This window comes from Elephas maximus, chromosome 4 (genome assembly GCF_024166365.1).
Source record: "Elephas maximus indicus isolate mEleMax1 chromosome 4, mEleMax1 primary haplotype, whole genome shotgun sequence".
Lineage (NCBI taxonomy): Eukaryota > Metazoa > Chordata > Mammalia > Proboscidea > Elephantidae > Elephas > Elephas maximus.
Window position 1 is genome coordinate 184,348,840 of NC_064822.1, and position 20,159 is coordinate 184,368,998.

The following is a 20,159-nucleotide window of genomic DNA, read 5'->3' on the forward strand; positions in this document are numbered from 1 at the left end:
GTGTTTTATTGACTATGCAAAGGCATTCGACTGTGTGGATCATCACAAACTATGGATAACACTGCAAAGAATGGGAATTCCAGAACACTTAATTGTGCTCACGAGGAACCTTTACATAGACCAAGAGGCAGTGGGTTGGACAGAACAAGAGGATACTGATTGGTTTAAAGTCAGGAAAGGTGTGCGTCAGGGTTGTATTCTTTTACCATACCTATTTAATGTGTATGCTGAACAAATAATCTGAGAAGCTGGACTATATGAAGGAGAACAGGGCCTCAGGATTGGAGGAAGAGTCATTAACAACCTGTGTTATGCAGATGACACAGCCTTTCTTGCTGAAAGTGAAGAGGACTTGAAGCACTTCCTAATGAAGATCAAAGACCACAGCCTTCAGTATGCATGACACCTCAACATAAAGAAAACAAAAATCCTCACAACTGGACCAGTGAGCAACATCGTGATATACGGAGAAAAGATTGAAGTTGTCAAGGATTTCATTTTACTTCGATCCACAATCAGCAGCCATGGAAGCAGCAGTCAAGAAATCAAGAGACGCATTGCATTGGGTAAATCTGCTGCAAAGGACGTCTTCAAAGTGTTGAAGAGCAAAGATGTCACCCTGAAGACTAAGGTGCACCTGACCCAAGCCATGGTATTTTCAGTCGCATCATATGCATGTGAAAGCTGCACAATGAATAAGGAAGACCGAAGAAGAGTTGACGCCTTTGAATTGTGGTGTTGGCGAAGAATATTGACTATACCATGGACTGCCAGAAGAACGATCAAATATGTCTTAGAAGAAGTGTGGCCAGAATGCTCCTTAGAGGCAAGGATGGTGAGACTGCGTCTTACATACTTTGGACATGTTGTCAGGAGGGAAGAGTCCCTGGAGAAGGACATCATACTTGGAAGAGTAACGTGTCAGCAGAAAAGAGGAAGACCCTCAACGAGGTGAATTGACAGAGTGGCTGCAACAATGAACTCAAGCATAACAACGATTGTAAGGATGGCTCAGGACAGGGCCATGTTTCTTTCTGTTGTGCTTGCTGTCGCTGTGAGTTGGAACCGACTGGACGGCACCTAACAACAACAGCAGCAACAATCTTTATGGGAACCGATCGCCAGGTCTTTTCTCCCATGGAGCAAGCAGCTGTTTCGAACAGTAGGTTGCATAAGAAGTTCCTTGGTTAAAGTTTGCCGAACTGCCTCGTCAGAGTTTCTAAGTAGTTTTAAATTAGATGTTCCTTAGGTGCCATTTTAACCCTGGGAAAATCCCCCAAATCATGAGTTACAAGTTTCGCCACATGAAATTTCTGAAAGTGAAAACATGTTCTTTTAAATATGTTACCTTATTTTTTTTTTTTGGTTTGAGTAATTCCAAACAAGCCAATGCCTTGCATGTGCCCTGAAATATGGAAAGTCGAAAATGTGTGAGAAGCTTAGAGTCAGAGGCCGTGTCTGCAAAACCCAATTGCCATGTTTCATTCACCCTGGGACCCACATGCTTTCACACACCTGACATCTCTGAAGTCTGCTGCACCGACAGGTGGTGACACCCACAGACTGTAGGCCCTTAGAATTGCTGTCATCAAGGTGACAGTTGTTTTTGCCTGTGTGTGCACAGACTTGGTCCTAGCTGTTCCTAATGCCATGATTTCGATAAGTTATATGCGGAGTCAGTACTTACAGGAGTTTTTAAATTGCCTTTTGCAATACCTTCATAAAGATTACACTGTAGTTTGGCAGTGAAACACAGAAAAGAATAATGAGGCATAAGCTTAATATTAATGAGGCTAATATTTATCCTTGGAGAAGTGACCGCAATTCTGTATTTTCTTGGAAGGCAACAGGCAAGTGCCACACTTGTGGTACTCACAGTGAGGTCCTGGGCTCAGCAGTGGGGTGGAGCTTGTTCAAAATGGAGACTTTCAAACCCCGCCCCCCAATAGGAATCTGCATTTTAACAAATCCCCATTAAAGTTTGAGAAGCACTACTTTACATAACCTCAGAAAGGAAGATAACCAATATTTAGAAGGAGCCCTGTTAGGTTTTTGCTAATGACAGGCAAAAGGATTGTCTATTACTGAAGGCAGAAGAAAATTCTGCATCCTTCTGAATTAATGAAAAGTGCATTTGCCTTCATTTTTCTAGGTCTAATGTCTCTGTTTCCGTCCTTTGAGCCACGCAGCCGCCGAATGATTTTTGTGCCGCAGTGCTGTTTGGTCTTGTCTACCAATTGGATACCACGTGCACATTACATTAGGATCCCATTAAATTTCCTCAGTCAGATCCAGCAAGTGAAACAATGTTCAGAACAAACCCAACACAGATATTTGGAGTATCCTAATATGTAATTTCCTCTGCCAGACTGAATATATTCCAGTGTGCTCTTTGTGTGTGTGTGTGTGTGAATTTTTAATTAGAAGTACCCTAAATGGGTACTTTGAACACTTGGTTTAACTCTTTCCAGGGTATTTCTTCTGTTAATTTTTCTCAGCCCACATAAGCGTGTGGTATCATTGATTCTTAATTGGTTATGGTTGTTAATGGTTTTGTGCCTGGTTATTTTCTTGCTGTTTTATAAATTGCCAAGATACCTTTTGTCCTTGAAGGAAATAAACGTCTCCACTGGACACATACATTAGATGTACTTTGAAAAGCTCTGTGTAAATCTGTGCTGCGCAGAGTCCTTAAGCGTGCAGATGGTAGAATGCACTCTAGTAGTGAAAGGGGTTTATGAAGTGGTGATGCTCTCTCAGAGATCCTGGGGAGGCTGGGGGTCAGATGTCTCCCCAAGGGAAGCTTTTCCCTCTTCTTGCACTTTTAGGAAACTCCTGTTACAGGTGTGGGCTGCCATGACCCCTGAGAAGAAGCCAGGCACCCTGCACCCTGCCTGTTGCATACTGAAGCTGGACACAGTGCACCTTACCGCAGAACATAAATCACACCTGGCACTCCAGTCCTAAGGATCTGGGAAATAGAGTTCTCGCAGGCTAGAGCTGTTAGGTGTCGTCCGGTCAGTTCCGACGCGTAGCGACCCTGTGTTACAGAGTAGAACTGCTCTGTAGGATTTTTGAGGCTGTCATCTTTATGGGAGCAGATCTCCATGTCTTTCTGTCACAGAGTCACTGGGTGGGTTCGAACCATCAACCTTTTAGTAGCCAAGTGCTTAACCATTTCACCTTCAGGGCTCCTTGCAGGCCAGAAGGGGCTTGGAATTGGCATTGACTGAGCTGATGCACACATATCCACCACATAGTCAAATGATAGCTTTTATTATTACTGTATCACTAAAGAGATTCCTAACAAAAGAATTGTATTATGAATTACATGATAAAGGGGCATTTTAAATACCCTGTGTTACCATGTTTATCATATAGCTCATGTATTTATGCAAGGAACACTTGATTGATACAACGACAACAATTTGAACTATGTTAGGATGAAGTTTAAATTCTAGAATATCAAGTACTAGATGATTTCTAAAATTACTTTCTGCCTTTATGTGAGGTTCCTAAGGAGTTGGTAACAAAATGGTTTAAATTGTTACTCAGACAGTTGTAGGTTCACATGAAGTTGTAGGGAATAACACAGAGAGACCTTGTGTACCCTTTAGCCAGTTTTTAATCAAAACTATAATACAGTGTCAGGACCAGGATACTGACATTGATGTGATCCACGTGCCTTAGAGTTCCCCAGTTTTATGTGTACTCATTTGTGTGTGTGTCTTTAACTATACAATTTTATCATTATAGGTTCATGGTGGGTGAAAGATGTGGCAGTTTGTTTTCATAAAGATTTACAGTCCTGGCAACCCTATGGGGCTGTTCTACTGTGTCCTTCAGTGTTGCTGTCAGAATCGACTTGATGGCAGTGGGTTTGGTTTTGGGGTGGGTAGGTTCACATACCCACCACCGCTGTCAAGATACTGAATCTTTCTATCACAAGGGTCCCTCACGTTGTCCTTTTATAACTCATACCTGCCTCCCTGCACCGCACCCCAACCCCTGGCAACCACTTGTCATTTCAAGAATATTAGGTAAACAGAACCATATCGTATGTAGCCTTTTGGGATTGGCTTTTTCCACTCAGTGTAATTCCCTAGTGATCTATCCAGGTTGTTGGTGTATTACTAGCTCGTTCCTTTTTATTGTCATGACTGTTTTTAATCTTTATACAGTATTGGTTTGCTTCTGGAGTGTCTCACCTGTTGGATGTATCAGGTCAGGTCTCTCTGCCTCGATTGACTAGGACCAAAGGTGACACCACACTTCGTGATCACAAAGATTGAGGGGTGGTGTTGATGCTGCCCCACCAGCTATCCAGACCTTAAAGAAAAGGAAGACGTTCGTGGCTACATGGAGCCATTTTTACCTGTCAAGATGAGCCCTGGCTGCTTGTCTGGTTGCGAGTCTTATGTAATCTTCTCGCTCCAGTCAGCACACCGGTGATCATTTCTTTCAAGTATGAAATTGTCAGCCCTGCCTCTACTTGACCTTTGGGGCACAGTGAGTTTTGGGGGATGATTCAGGAACCATTGGTCATGATTCTGGTTTGTGGAAAGAAGATAACATCAGTTCATCTCTCACCTAGATTATCACAAACCACGAATTCACATGTCCAAGGTTGTGATATTTCTGAAAAACTGAAGGCACGCACTGCAAGCTATGTTCAAAGTACCCCAATGGCTGATAAAAAGCAGGGCGGGAACACAGGTGCCTGATCGGAAGGCACTGTAAAGTGAGGCAGCTCCAGGAGGGCAGGCGGTACCGCACCGTGTTTGCTGCTGAAATCTTGGCCCTCAGCAGGGTGCCTGGTGTCAAGTAGGTGCTGAAATAATGAATGAATGAATGAGGTAGAAGGGAAGCTTTGAAGAGATGAGCTACCCAGGTCTTTTGGTATGAGCGACAGCCATTACAAAGTAAATACAGAAAACTGAAGAGTGTGTTTGGGGGGGTGTTTAATGGGATTGGGAGGAAGAGGGAAGTATTTACCCCCCAAAATAAAACCCCAAGCACTTTCCCACCTCAGGGCCTTTGTACTTAAGTATTCATTCTGCTTGGTCATTCATCTCCCCAATAATTTTCTGCGTTTAAGTCTCTACTCAGATGTCATTGCCTCAGAGAGCTCCTGTGAATATCTTGTGTGAAGCAGCCACCCTGTTCCCTGTCCCTCCCTCTTGGTCACTCTCTGCCTCATTATCCAGCTTTATTTTCTTCACACATTGGTGACGATTTCCTTCCTGGCGTTGCATCGTGTGTTTATCTGTCAGCTCCAGGAATACAGAAGCAGGACTGTGAGCACCTGAGATGAGAGGTGGACCTTTCGATTGGAGGTGGAAATAGGGTGTGTGGGAAGTTTTGCTTTGTGTATTTGTGTACACTAGTCCCAATTTAATCCCTTAATCAGTTATCAGCAGATGTGTCTTGGTTAGTTTGGAAAATGCGATGGCTCTCAGGAGCCCCTGCCGCCCTGCTGATCTAGCCTCCACTGCTTCCTCCCTTCTACCTTCTGCCCCAGCCTCCTTGTATTTGCCTTGTTCCTCAGATACACTGGTCTTGCTCCTTTATATTTGCTCATCCCTGTTTCTGGAATGCTGTCCCTGAGATAGCCTCGTGGTGGCATCTCACCACAGTCAAGTCTCCATTTGTAGACCTCCTTATCAGATTGGTTTTCCCTAACCATTTTGTGTCCTCTTGCCTGCCTGTGCCCTTCTCCATCAGCTTACCCTGTGCTCTCCTCTTCAGGGCACTTGTTGCTACTGAAATGTACATTTTACACACATATTCTGTTGCATACCTTGTTCGTTAACAAACCATCTCCCTCACTGGAATGAAAGCCCCCTGAGAGCAGGGGCTTGGTTTTGTTTCCATCGGATCCTCAGCGCCTAGAAGAGTGCCTACTCGTGGAGTTCTTGCTAGTTGCCACAGAGTTGGCTCTGACTCACGGTAATCTTATGTATAACAGAATGAAACCTTGCCTGGTTATGTTCCATCTTCATGATCATTGATATGTGTGAGTCATTGTGGCTACTGTGTCAATCCATCTCACTGGGCATGTCCCTGATTTTCGATGGCCCTCTACTCATGTTGTTGTTATTGTTGTTAGGTGCCATCGAGTTGATTTAGACTTACAGCGACCCTGTGCGGCAGAGTAGAACTGCCCTACAAGGTTTTCTTGGCTGTAATCTTTACGCAAGCAGATCCCTAGGCTCTCCTGCAGAGCCACTAGATGGGTTAGGCACCCAGTAAATGTTTGTTAAAGGAATAGGTCAGTTCCTGGACATCCTGGTAGAAGGGAGATGAAGCATGAAGGAGAGCCCCTAAACCAGTCTCTGTGTGCCAGTTGTCGGAATTGCCTGCCTTGGGACACCTCCAGAGCCAAACGAGAGATGGGCAATAGCATAGGGTGTCCAGAGGAGGGCGGGTTCCCTATGAACTGGAGTTGTCAGGGAATGGTTTCTTGAAGCAGTCAGACAAAAGAAAGGAGGATGGTTTTTATGTCAGATATACAAAATAGGCGAGGAAAACTGGGGAAGTTGGAGGTGTCCTATGAATGGCCTTGGATGCCAGCTCCAGGGAGTTGTGGTCTAGGTATTACAGCTGTTGGGTTTTGCCCTGATCAGTCTTGGACCTTTGGAAGGTTTGGATCCATGATGCAGCAAGTTTTTAGGAATGTCCGCACTGTTGCTCTTGGGTGCTCTGAACCCACATGCAGCACAGGTGTCTTAAGCTCAGTTCAGGTGAATACTGGATGTTTTCCTCTTTATTCAAGTACTGACTTCCTTTTAAAAAGTCACTTCTACTTTCAACTAATGGTTATTGTAAAAAAGAAAGAAGAAAATGCTGTTGTATTTTTTTTATATCACCTTAGAAGTTCTTAGGAGTAGTTTTCGCTTTCACCTTTCTAGTTTTATTCCAGATTATAGTGTTTGCACTTACTTTTTCTTTTCCTTAGCCACACAGCACCTGATGAGAGTTCAGTACAAGTGACTCAAGCTTGCTTGTTGCAGAGGGATGTATTGCTACCTGGTATTATACTGTCAGCTCCCTAGAGGAGAGCTTCCTAACCTTTTCAAGTCAAGACACACATAGAAAAGATTTGTACAGCACACTGGGTAAAATGGGTGAGACTGGTTTTGGTTGGTGGCCCCAGATTCTAGCTGTGAGTCCCTGAGAAGTGTCTAAGGGACCCAAGGGGCTCAGTATTCCGTACACACCTGTATTCCATGCACGCCTGTAAGTCATTCTCACCACAAAGTAGGGAAGCAGAGGTGCCGGTAATATTGCCTTTAGGTAGTAGAGGCTTAGGCAGTTATGTACCGCATCTGTTGAATGAATTACATGGTAACTTGGAAGTGACAAATTTTATATCTGCCTGCGTATTTAGAGATGAGGGAGAAATACAAGTTATTTCACTCAGTCACCTGGCATTTGTGTTTGGTGGCTGTATGGGAGGTTTGCTTTTTGAGGTATAAACCATATCATGTTTCAAAGTATAGATTTAAACAAAAATTTAGAACAGTGATTCTCAACTTTAGCTGCATGTTAGAATCATAAAAGTTGGGAAAACTTTTAAAAATCCCCAGAGATTGCCTTGTTATTGCTGGGCATGGTTTGGTTTGGATTTCGGAAACAATATTAAGCTTAAAGAAAAATTGCAGCTATGATAGTTAAAAACTTTTTTTTTCCCTGAGTTTATTCGAGAGTAAATTACTGATCCAATGCCCTGGCACCTGCAGCCCTTACCCAATACTTCAGTGCATTCTAACCACAATTCAGCTATCAGAATAAAAAAATTAACACTGATATGTGACTACCACTTAACCTACAGCCTTATCCAGGTTTCCACATTTGTCCCAAAGGCCGTCATAGCCAAAAGATCACATGTTGCATTTGGTTACCATGTCTCTTTAGTCTCCGTTTTGGAAAAGTTCCTCAGTCTTTCCTTGACTTTCGTGGCTTTGAAGCTTGCGAAGATTGCAGACCGTTTATTTCATAGAATGTCTGTCAGTTGGGTGTTGTCTGATGTTTCCTTATCTGCTTCGGCACCATGGTAGGTCTGTAGTTGAAGCAATGCATTCTACCAAGTAGTTCCCAATTCCAGTTTGTCCCGTTCCTGATGAGTTCACATGGATCTCTTGATTAAGGTGGTGTCTGCCAGACCTCCCCTCTGTATGATTATTATTTTCCCCTTTATAGTTAATAAGTACTTTTATGAAGGGATACTTTGAAACTCCGAATATTCTGCTTCTCGCTTTCAACATATTCATTTCACTAATTTCTTAACTCTGTTTTATTCAATGACTTAAAATCTCTCACCATCATCATTTATTTTGATGCTGACATTGTCCCAGATTTAGCTGATTGGAGCCCCTTCAGACTGGCCTCTGTAACCACTTCCCATCATTCTTTGAGCACTTCCTAGCTTTCTGGCAAACAGACAGGGCGTTCAAGCTCATCATCTGCTTTCCTTACCCCAATCCTAGAATAAACCAAACCAAAACTTAACCCGTTGCCTTTGAGTTGATTCCAACTCATAGCAACCCTATAGGACAGAATAAAACTGTCCCATAGGTTTCTAAGGAGCTCCTGGTAGATTCAAACTGCTGACCTTTTGGTTAGCAGCCGAACTCTTAACTCTTTCCAAAGAGCTCCATTTCTTTTCTTGGCCATTGTTATTTAGAAGCCATGATCTGGGTAGTAGGTGTATTCACTGCTATTTGGGTGTTGCTGTTTGCAACTCCTTACAGTACCAGAGAGATCTAGGGAAGGGGAGAGGGTTGTGTCAATGAAGCAATACACACACGTATGTAAAGTTAGATCAATATTTATTGTTATATCTATGTGTACATATTGAAAACCATGAGTTCACATCAATTACTAATTTCAATCCAACACCACAAGGTTGATTTTTCTCCCTTTCCATTTCTATAAGTTGTTTTTCCAACAATGAGAAACTGGCTCTCGTTATCCTCTATTTACTGGTTGATCAATCCCTGTAAAAATGTCTATGAGGTGGAAGTCAGACATACCACAACCCTCCAACCTTTTGACCAATTCTGACATTAGCCATCACTCCCATAGCACTGTCTACTTCTCTGCTGGGTTCAATAATTTGTTACAGTGGCCACACAGTTACGGGGTTTATTAGGGAAGTAACAGATTACAAACCAGGATACAGTTCTTCCATCAGGACAGCCTCTTCTCAGCTGTGCCCGCAAACAGGCCTGTCTCTGCCCCTTGTGCTCTCAGCCCAGCCTCTGCCCTGCTCGGGCAAGTGTTACAAAACTCTTTTGCTCTGCCAGTAAGTACCCAGAGGCACCCCACTCTGCCTGGAAGCCTCGGCCTTAAGGCACTTAGCTCCCTCGCTCCATGTATTGGCATACCCACTGTAAGTGTCATATTCCGTGGATTGGGAAGTCCATTGTGCCATTTTGTGCCGGTCTTCTGGTTCTGCTGCCAACATTTCTCTGCCTCCACTCCTCACTGTTTTGCACTGTCTCTGGTATAACAGCTGTTTCTCTGCATCCTGGGACTAGGAGGTTCTCAACGCAGGGACTCCCGGTTAAATGACGCGCTCCACAACCATCTCTTTTTGGTGATAGTAAGGTCTCCCCTTTCTGCCTCTGAGAGGGCTCATTTTAAGCCTGTTGTTGTTAGGTACTATCGAGTCGATTCCTACTCATAGCGATCCTGTGCACAACAGAACAAAACAATGCCCGGTCCTGTGCCATCCTTACAATCTTTGTTATGCTTGAGCTCATATGTTGCAGCCACTGTGTCAGTCCACCTTGTTGAGGGTCTTCCTTTTCCGCTGACCCTGTACTCTGCCAAGCATGATGTCCTTCTCCAGGGACTCTTCCCTCCTGACAACATGTCCAAAGTATGTAAGACGCAGTCTCGCCATCCTTGCCTCTAAGGAGCATGCTGGTTGTACTTCTTCCAAGACAGATTCGTTCGTTCTTTTAGCAGTCCATGGTGTATTCAACAATCTTCGTCAGCACCACCTTTCAAAGGCGTCAACTCTTCTTCGGTCTTTATTCATTGTGCAGCTTTCACATGCATATGATGTGATTGAAAATACCATGGCTTGGGTCAGGCGCACCTTAGTCTTCAGGGTGACATCTTTGCTCTTCAACACTTCGTCCTTTGCAGCAGATCTGCCCAATGCAACGCGTCTCTTGATTTCTTGACTGCTGCTTCCATGGCTGCTGATTGTGGATCGAAGTAAAATGAAATCCTTGACAACTTCAATCTTTCCTCCGTATATCACGATGTTGCTCACTGGTCCAGTTGTGAGGATTTTTGTTTTCTTTATGTTGAGGTGTCATGCATACTGAAGGCTGTGGTCTTTGATCTTCATTAGGAAGTGCTTCAAGTCCTCTTCACTTTCAGCAAGAAAGGCTGTGTCATCTGCATAACACAGGTTGTTAATGACTCTTCCTCCAATCCTGAGGCCCTGTTCTCCTTCATATAGTCCAGCTTCTCAGATTATTTGTTCAGCATACACATTAAATAGGTATGGTAAAAGAATACAACCCTGACGCACACCTTTCCTGACTTTAAACCAATCAGTATCCTCTTGTTCTGTCCAACCCACTGCCTCTTGGTCTATGTAAAGGTTCCTCGTGAGCACAATTAAGTGTTCTGGAATTCCCATTCTTTGCAGTGTTATCCATAGTTTGTGATGATCCACACAGTCGAATGCCTTTGCATAGTCAATAAAACACAGGTAAACACCCTTCTGGTATTCTCTGCTTTCAGCCAGGATCCATCTGACCTCAGCAGTGATACACCTGGTTCCACGTTGTCTTCTGGAACCGGCCTGAACCTCTCTTGATATACTGCTGCAGCCCTTTTTGAAGGATCTTCAGCAAAATTTTGCTTGCGTATGATATTAAATGATATTGTTCTATCATTTCCCCATTCGGTTGGATCACTTTTCTTGGGAATAGGCATAAATACGGATCTCTTTCAGTCAGTTGGCCAGGAAGCTGTCTACCATATTTCTTGGCATAGACGAGTGAGCACCTCCAGCGCTGCATGTGTTTGTTGAAACCTCTCGATTGATATTCCATCAGTTCCTGGAGCCCTGTTTTTCGCCAATGCCTTCAGAGCAGCTTGGACTTCCTCCTTCAGTACCATCGGTTCCTGATCATATGCCACCTCTTGAAATGGTTGAATATCGACAAATTCTTTTTGGTATAATGACTCTGTGTATTTCTTCCATCTTCTTTTGATGCTTCGTGGGTCGTTTAATATTTTCCCCATGGAATCCTTCACTACTGCAACTCGAGGCTTGAATTTTTTCTTCAGCTCTTTCATCTTGAATGCCGAGCGTGTTCTTCCCTTTTGGTTTTCCATCTCCAGCTCTTTGCACATGTCATTATAATACTTTACTTTGTGTTCTCGAGCCACCCTTTGAAATCTTCTGTTCAGTTCTTTTACTTCTTCAGTTCTTCCTTTTGCTTTAGCTGCTCGACGCTCAAGAGCAAGTTTCAGAGTCTCCTCTGACATCCATCTCGGTCTTTTCTTTCTTTCCTGTCTTTTCAGTGACCTCTTGCTTTCTTCATGGATGATGTCCTTGATGCCATTCCACAACTCCTCTGGTGTTTGGTCACTAGTGTTCAGTGCGTCCAATCTATTCTTGAGATGGTCTCTAAATTCAGGTGGGATATACTCAAGGTCATGTTTTGGCTCTCGTGGACTTGCTCTGATTTTCTTCAGTTTCAGCTTGAGCTTGCATATGAGCAATTGATGGTCTGTTCCACAGTCAGCACCTGGCCTTGTTCTGACTGATGATATTGAGCTTTTCCATGGTCTCTTTCCACAGATGTAGTCCATTTGATTTCTGTGTAGTCCATCTGGCGAGGTCCATGTGTATAGTCGCCGTTTATGTTGGTGAAAGAAGGTATTTGCGATGAAGAAGTTGTTGGTCTTGCAAAATTCTATCATTCGATCTCTGGCATTGTTTCTGTCACCAAGGCCATATTTTCCAACTACGTATCCTTCTTCTTTGTTTCCAACTTTCGCATTCCATTTTCCACAGGAAAATTGGAAATCGTCAAAAATGAAGTGGAACGCATAAACATCGATATCCTAGGCATTAGTCAGCTGAAATGGACTGGTGTTGGCCATTTTGAGTCGGACAATCACATAGTCTGCTATGCTGGGAATGACAACTCGAAGAGGAATGGTGTTGCATTCATTGTCAAAAAGAGCGTTTCAAGATCTATCCTGAAGTACAGCGCTGTCAGTGATAGCGTAATATCCATACTCCTACAAGGAAGACCAGTTAATACGACTATTACTCAAATTGACGCACCAACCACTAGGGCCAAAGATGAAGAAATAGAAGATTTTTATCAGCTGCTGCAGTCTGAAATTGTTTTTAAGCCTAGTGGATGGCAAAACTGACCAATCCCCTTGTTAAGTTTCCATACATGTTATTTGCATGGTCCCCCCCACACAAAGGTACTATGCACATTATTAGCATGCTTAGCAAGCTAGCCAATCCCCACAGTGGGCCACAAGTACCTTATTTGCATGGTCGCACCTGCTCATTTGGTGGGAGTTAAAAGACCATGGGGAATAAAGCCATATAAAGGTGATCCATCATATTGCAGTCTGCCTGTATGTTGTTGTTATGTGCCAACAAGTCACTTCTGACTCAGCAACCCTGTGTACAACAGAATGAAACTACTGCCTGATCCTGTGCCATCCTCACAATCGTTGTTATGTGTCAATCCATCTTGTTGAAAGTCTTCCTCTTTTGCACTGACCCTCTACCTTACCAAGCATCATGTCCTTCTCCAGGGGCCGGCCCCTCCTTATAATCCAAGGTACATGAGACGAAGTGTCACTACGCTTGTTTCTAAGGAGCATCCTGACTCTTCTTTTTCCAAATAGATTTGTTTGTTCTTCTGGCAGTCAGGATATGTTCACTGTTCCTCCCTAACGCCATAATTAAAAGGCATCAGTTCTTCTTTGGTCTTTCTTGTTCATTGTTCAGCTTTTGCATGCGTATTATGCATATTAGGTTATAGAAAATGCCGTGGCTTGTATCAGGTGCACCTCAGTCCCTAAAGTGGCATCTTTGCTTTTAAGCAGTTTAAAGAGGTCGTTTGCAGCAGATTTTCCCAGTGCAATAAGTCGTTTGATTTCTTGACCCCTGCTTCCATGGGCATTGATTGTGGATCCAAGTAAAATGAAATTCTCGGCGGCATTAATCTTTTGTCTGTTTATCATGATGCTGCTTAGTGGTCTAGTTGTGAGGATTTTTGTTTTATGTTGAGGTGTAATCCATACTGAAGGCTGGGTCTTTAGATCCTCATCAGTAAGTGCTTCAGGTGCTCTTCACTTTTAGCAAGGAGGGTTGTGTCATCTGCATAACACAGCTTGTTAATGAGTTTTCCTCCAATCCTGATGCCTCATTCTTCTTCATGTAGTCCAGCTTCTCAGAGTATTTGCTTAGCTTACAGATTGAATAAATACGGTGAAAGGATACAACCCTGACACACACCTTTCCTGACTTTAAACCATGCAGTATTCCCTCATTCTGCTTGAACGACTGCCTCTTGTTCTATATACAGGTTCCACATGAATACAATTTAAGGGTTCTGGAATGCCCATTCTTCGCAGTGTCACCAATAATTTATTATGATCCACACAGTCAAATGCCTCAGCATAGTCAATAAAACACAGGTACACATCTTTTTGGCATTCTCTACTTTCAGCCAGAATTCATGGACATCAGCAATGATATCCTTCATTCCACATCCTCTTCTGAATTTGGCTTGAATTTCTGAGTTCCTTGTTGATGTACTGCTGCTACCGCTTTTGAATGATCTAAAGCAAAGTTTTACTTGTGTGTGATGTTAATAATGTTGTTTGAAAATTTTCGCATTCTGTTGGCTCACCTTTCTTTGGGGTGGGCACAAATATGGATCTCCTCTAGTCAGTTAACCCGGAAGCTGTCTTCCAAATTTCTTGACATAGGCGAGTGAGAACCTCCAGTGCTGCCTCCGTTTGTTGAAACATCTCAATTGGTGTTTTGTCAATTCCTGGAGCCTTGTTTTTCCCCAGTGCCTTCAGTGCAGCTTGGAGTTCTTCTTTCAGTACCGTCGGCTCCCTCCTGAAATGGTTGAACATCCATCAATTCTTTTTGATACAGTGGCTCTCTATATTCCTTCCATCTTCTTTTGAGGCTTCTTTTGCTGTTCAATATTTTCCCCATAGAATCTTTCAGTATTGCAACTCAAGGCTTTAATTTTTTTCTTCAGTTCTTTCAGCTTGAAAAATGCCAAGCGTTGTTCTTCCCTTTTAGTTTTCTTACTCCAGGTCTTTGCACATTTCATTATAATACTTCACTTTGTCTTCTCAAGCTGTCCTGTGAAATCTTCTGTGTAGCTTTTTTACTTCATCATTTCTTCTGTTTGCTTTATCTATTGGACATCCAAGAGCAAGTTTCAGAGTCTCTTCTGACATCCATTTTGGTCTTTCCTGTCTTTAATGACCTATGACCTTTGCTTTCTTCGTGTATGAGGTCCTTGAATATCATTCCACAACTCGTCTGGTCTTCCGTCATTAGTATTCAGTGCATCAAATCTATTCTTGAGGTGTTCTGTAAATTCAGATGGAATATACTTGAGGTCGTGTTTTGGCACTTGTGGACTTGCTCTAATTTTCTTCAGTGTCAGCTTGATCTTACGTATGAGCAATTGATGGTCCATTTCACAGTTGGCTCCTGGCCTTGATCTGACTGATGATATTGAACTTTTCCATCGTCTCTTCACGCAGATCTAGTGGATTTGATTCGTGTATATTCCATCTGGCAAAGTTCAAGTGTATAGTTGCCATTTATGTTGTTGAAAAAAGATACTTGCATTGAAGAAGTCATTGGTCTTAGAAAATTCTGTCATGCGATCTCCAGCGTCATTTCTGTCACCAAGTCCATGTTTTCCAACCACCAATCCTTCTTATTTTTCAGTCTTTTTTTATGTAACCGGTCTTTTATCACCCAGCACTGTGGATGCCTCCTCACCCTGCCTGGGCTCTGACTCAGCATAGGGATTCTTTAAAGCCCCAAATGATGCCAGCGCACAGCCGAGAGAGAGCGCTGCTGAATCAGAGGGAAGGCGACCCCTGTTCTGTTGATTTCACTAAATGCTTTATGCGTCTGGATTAACTGAATGCCAGATTTTGAAGCCAGGTTTGGCAAAATAGAGTCTTCCCAAGAAAGTGAAGTTTAAAGAGAAGACTGCGACAATGCACAGTAGAACATTAGGGTCAAAGCACTGCCTGTCTCCTGGAAAGCTTTGAAAAATATTTGTTTTGGAAATAAATCTGCTTGTAGCAAACAAGAATTTCAGTCCCTATCCCTGAATTACCTGTTTATAGGAAAAATATTTGAAAAGGTTAGTTGTCTTTGAAGAATATGCCTCGTTAAAGACTTAATGCTTTTTTTAACATTGCATTTTTTAAAAAAGAAACTTTGTTTTAGAATAACTAGATTTGCAGAAAAAAAATGTAACTGAGTGCTGTTTACAGCGCTGGATATTTAAACAGGCAGAGTTCAGGCTGGGCCCGCTCCTTTTCTGTAGTCAGCTTCACCGTAAGGTAGAGAAGCCAAGCTACAATGACTTGGGCCTGAGGAGCCCCGTCTTCTCCTTCCACTTGCAGCCACTGGAAGAGGCTCTAGGCACCATAGGTAACAGGATCTGGGGCCGGCCTGCTTTAGATGGTCAGCATCTATCTTGCCAATTTTCATAAATCCATTTTTTAAAAATAGTCCACTGCCGCAGGTGGGTTTTGTGCAGAGCTTCATACATAGGCAGATGTGCAGATAATCTAACTCCAAAGAAATCCAGCATCAGACCTAAGAAAATGCAGGAAAACACTCCTTTGGATTTTTTTTAATAAAAAGTTGTCATGGACATTACCTTTAGGGCGTGAATTTTGTACTTTAAGCTTTTGTGTAGGTATGCCCAGAGGAGTAGAAGTTAAAAGGCAAATATAGCCAACCCTACTATTATTTACTTAGTGTTTTTCTCTGATTCGACTCGCTGTTACCTTCCGCTTGTTCTAGGGAGACTATGAATTTGATGTGTTATTAGGTGCTGTTGAGTCAGTTCTGACTAATAGCGACCCTGCATACAACAAAAGGAAAGACTGCCCAGTCCTGCGCCGTCCTCACAGGTGTTGCTGTGTTTGCCCCATTGTTGTAGCCACTGTGTCCGTCCATTTCGTTGATAGTCTTCTTTTTCGTTAACCTTCTACTTTACCAAGCATGATGCCCTTCTCCAGGGACTGGCCCTTCCTGGTAAATGTCCCAAGTATGTGAGACAGAATCGTGCCATCATGTCTTCCGAGGAGCACTCTGACTGTACTTCCTCCAAGACAGATTGTTCAATGTGTTAGAGATCACCTAAAATTATCACAAGTCCTCTGGGCAGTATCTGTTGGGTTGTTCGGTTCTCTGGGGAACTGGGAACTGGATCTCTGTCTCTCCTTCCAGCTCTGAAATTCAATAAGCCTCGCATCTGGGGTTTCCTGTCTTGAGCTGAGAGGTTATACCAGTGGTTGTTTATGCCTTTTTCCCAATTGAGACCTAGAGCAAAAGTTGACAGCATTAGAATAAATGTTATATTTCAAAGCTGCTTTTCAAATGTGAGGTATAAATTATATTATCTTAATTTCTTATGATTCAGCACATTTCTTTAACCTAGAGTATTCTTTTTGTGTATCATTTTTACTCTAATTGAAGGACACGAAACCTGATCGTCTCAACTCATTTGTTCAGGGAGTTGCAATGGTAAATTCCCCCGGTAGGGAATACATTAATTTATAGGACACTCAGTACCTGCCTACCGTAAAGACACAGTAGGAGATATGCAGAACATACAGTTGTAATAACGTAGAGGAAGTGTGGAGTGTGGCCTGGAGAGACAGTTTTATGCTTACTTTACCGTTTTGAAGATGTCACACGAAAACACGTGAAGTATGATAACTATGTTTGTACCGTTACTGAATTAATTTATTCTGCATTATTTGTGGGGAAATTGCCAGAAAGCAATTGGATGTCACATATTTAAGTCAGATCCTTTGCTAAATGGAAATACATGAATTCTGTGTCTATGTGTATGTGTTTCTTTAAGAAGATATTATAAAAGCTCACTTTAATGGCGCCTTTGAAACCAAACTTAATGACATGTTTTGCAGAAGGGGTAACACATCGAGATAATGAGATTGGCTAATTTGTGTGAGTTTCATGTATCTTCTTAGTGTAAGTAAAAGACTGTGTTCTCCCCAGTCACAGAGATGAAGTGTTAACCTTGCGTACTGTCTTGTAAGCATTTAATTTGCTACATAAGTTGACTGCGAATATAGATAAGTAACCTTCTGATGTGACATTACTTTAACAGAGAGAAGGAGCAAGAAAGGGAAGAACAGTTAATGGAAGACAAGAAAAGGAAGAAAGAGGATAAAAAGAAAAAAGAAGCCACTCAGAAGGTGGGTTTAATCAATTAAGCCTGTGTTTGCATCTGCCAGGCATTGAGGATAGGCGACCCCCTTGGCTTGGATACATGGCATTTCAATAATGCTATTAGAGGCATTAGTTTGTTTTAAAAGTTCCAAAATTTGAAAGCAGAACAAAGTTAACAAATAGATATTAAATAATGCCACTAATTTTTGTGAAAAGAACAATCAATAATTTTGACAAAGTCAAGAGAGTTACCACTCAACTGTTGTGGTGTTGCCTCATTGGTGTCATAATTTAATCTCCACTTCCTTAAGCAAGTGTTAAAAGCTTGTTGGAGTTTGCCCTCTCTTCTCTTTTTGGTCCATCCACAGCATTGTCCTTAAGATGAGTCTGTCTGAAGCAAGGGACCTTTTAATAATTTCTTAAAGTTACCCCCTCAGAGAGGCTCCAGTGAGCCTGCTTAGTTCTTCGTAGGCTGTAGCATTGCATGGAGATTGCCCTGTCCTTGTGGAATTTGCCTAGGGAGAAAGACAAGATATTGAAAGAAAAAGGACATAGGGCCAACAGCTTCAACTGAAAGTCTAGCTGGAAGGTTTGTCTGAGAGCTGTCTGGATCAACAGTGGTTAGCGCATACCCCACATTCTTTCAGAACATGTCCATCTGCGTTGGCCATTGTCTGTTCTTACTTACTTCCCCCACCTCCCCGCTCTGCTATTGTTGCCCCCCTCTGGCTGGGCAGGGTTGCTTTGGTGCTTTTTTTTGGAGGCAAGATGATTTGACTCCAGTTCTTGCCACTACCCGAAGCACATGGGAAGCAGGGCCTGACTGTGGGGCACATTTGAGGGTCCCTGCCATGATGCTAGCTTATCAAAGCTAAGTTTAGGAAGGTAGAAACTATTAAGAAGTTGAAGGGAACGCTAGATTTAAAACAGTCAAGGCAGTTAATGGAACACAGGTCAACGCAAGGTGTTACGGACACCACATGTAATTCCAGCATTATTGGATATAGAGTTTCCCATAATTCAGTTTTCCAAATTAGTGGAATAAATCATTTATGAGTACCAGCATTAAAACACACACACACACACACAAAAACCCTGGAAGTATTTTCTGAATTGGATTGCATTCGACCCTACCATGTTTAACATATGAAATGTAATTTTATCTTTCTTCATGACAATTAAAAGGAACATTCATTCCTGTTTGGTGCTGTGCTTTTTAAGATCTTAAGATCTTGTCTGCTTTTAATTGTGTTTCTATTTCCGTTAATAGTTGTGTGCTTACCGGCACATCTTCCTGCTACCAGGTACCAGCTTCTAAGGTGTTGCTTCTAATCCATAATCTGAGCCTTTTAGAATTGTCTAAAATGACAGTAAAGAGTCTGAGTAAAGAAGTCACATCGTGACTCAGAGGCTACTTTGTGTGTTCTTTTGGGTACGCAGCCACATGCCATGTCATCAAAGTTGTGATGTGCAGGCCCACCAGCTGTGGGCATAACTAGGCCAGTGGGACCACAGAGGTCTTGGCCCTGGCTGGGCCCTGTACACGCTGACCCCTCCAGCTGGCGTGATGCGAAGTTGATCCTCAGTGAAGGCTTTTCTTCTGTCAGCGCACTCATATTTCATCCACTTAAATTCAGACAAAATTGGATTTTGCAGCTGGTGGGAATAAATGGTTAATAAGCTGAATGCCAGGGACTTGGGCAAAGGCTGTTGACAAGAAGATGCCGTGTAGAGCAATTGTTTTAGGCAAACCACGCTCCATCTTCATTCCTAACACAGATGACAGTGTTTTCTTAAATAAATAAATAAATAATTACCAGTATCTATAAATGGTTTACACATGCGTCTGTAAGTTTACACAGTGATCTCACAAAGAGAAAAACAAGGTGGCGTTGGGTGTGTTCTAGAGTGAATTGGCATTGTTATGTTGAAGGTATAGTTCATACACCACGCGGTCTCCCTCGGGTGCTCAGTCTCCCTTGGGTGCTCGCATCTGTCTGCATTAAGGATTGGTTAAGAAGTGACAGCAAAGGGGAAAATCACCGTAAATAAAATTTCAGTGTGGTTTATTATGAACAATAAAAATTCAGGGATTTTTGTTCTAAAACGTTCTAGGTTGGCTGACGTGGCCTTTGGTAGTGTTTTATTATACTGAACCACTGTGTAATTTCAGAATTAAATTCCGATTTAGCAGTTGTGAGGAGAGAGTACAAAGCTTACCATGTGATTGTCTTAGTGACTTTCAACCTTATTGTAGAGACCGCGCCTCAGCTGGGAGGCATAAAATGTGCTATGCTGCAAAGAATTGTAGAGAATGTGCCGGAAGCTCTATTATGCAGCCATTTGTTCAGTCAGTCAGCAAACATTTGTCGTGGCTCTTCTTAGTTGCCTCCACATCTCTCATGCTTTTCACCCCATTGCTTTGTAAATCATCTCTTTGTGTCCCTCTTCCCTCTTGGCCTGACTGTAAGTTTCTTGCAATTTTGGATTTTTAGTAGCTTTTTTTTTTAGGGCAGTGCCTGGTGCATAGTAGGCTCTCAAGAAATGTTTGTTGAAGGAGTGAATGGACAAGAATGAATGATGGAAACTTAATTTTCTCAAACAGTTGATTTTTATCTAAAGCTTGAATAAATTGCTTCCACACCGAAATTAAACACGGGCTTTCTGTTGT

The 20,159-nt window shown here is 42.5% G+C and overlaps 1 protein-coding gene across 8 annotated transcripts in view; it reads left to right on the top strand.

The window, feature by feature from the left end:
- The window catches only part of TNRC6B (trinucleotide repeat containing adaptor 6B), a 296,019-nt gene that overhangs the window by 211,130 nt on the left and 64,730 nt on the right, over positions 1-20,159 (top strand). For 7 of the 8 annotated variants that reach the window (XM_049885184.1, XM_049885177.1, XM_049885180.1 and 4 more), the window contains one exon: positions 17,427-17,514. In XM_049885184.1, coding sequence (XP_049741141.1) covers positions 17,427-17,514 — 88 coding nt within the window. Of the gene's footprint in view, positions 1-17,426; positions 17,515-20,159 lie in introns of those variants that run through there. The other variant, XM_049885183.1, reaches the window with a different exon arrangement.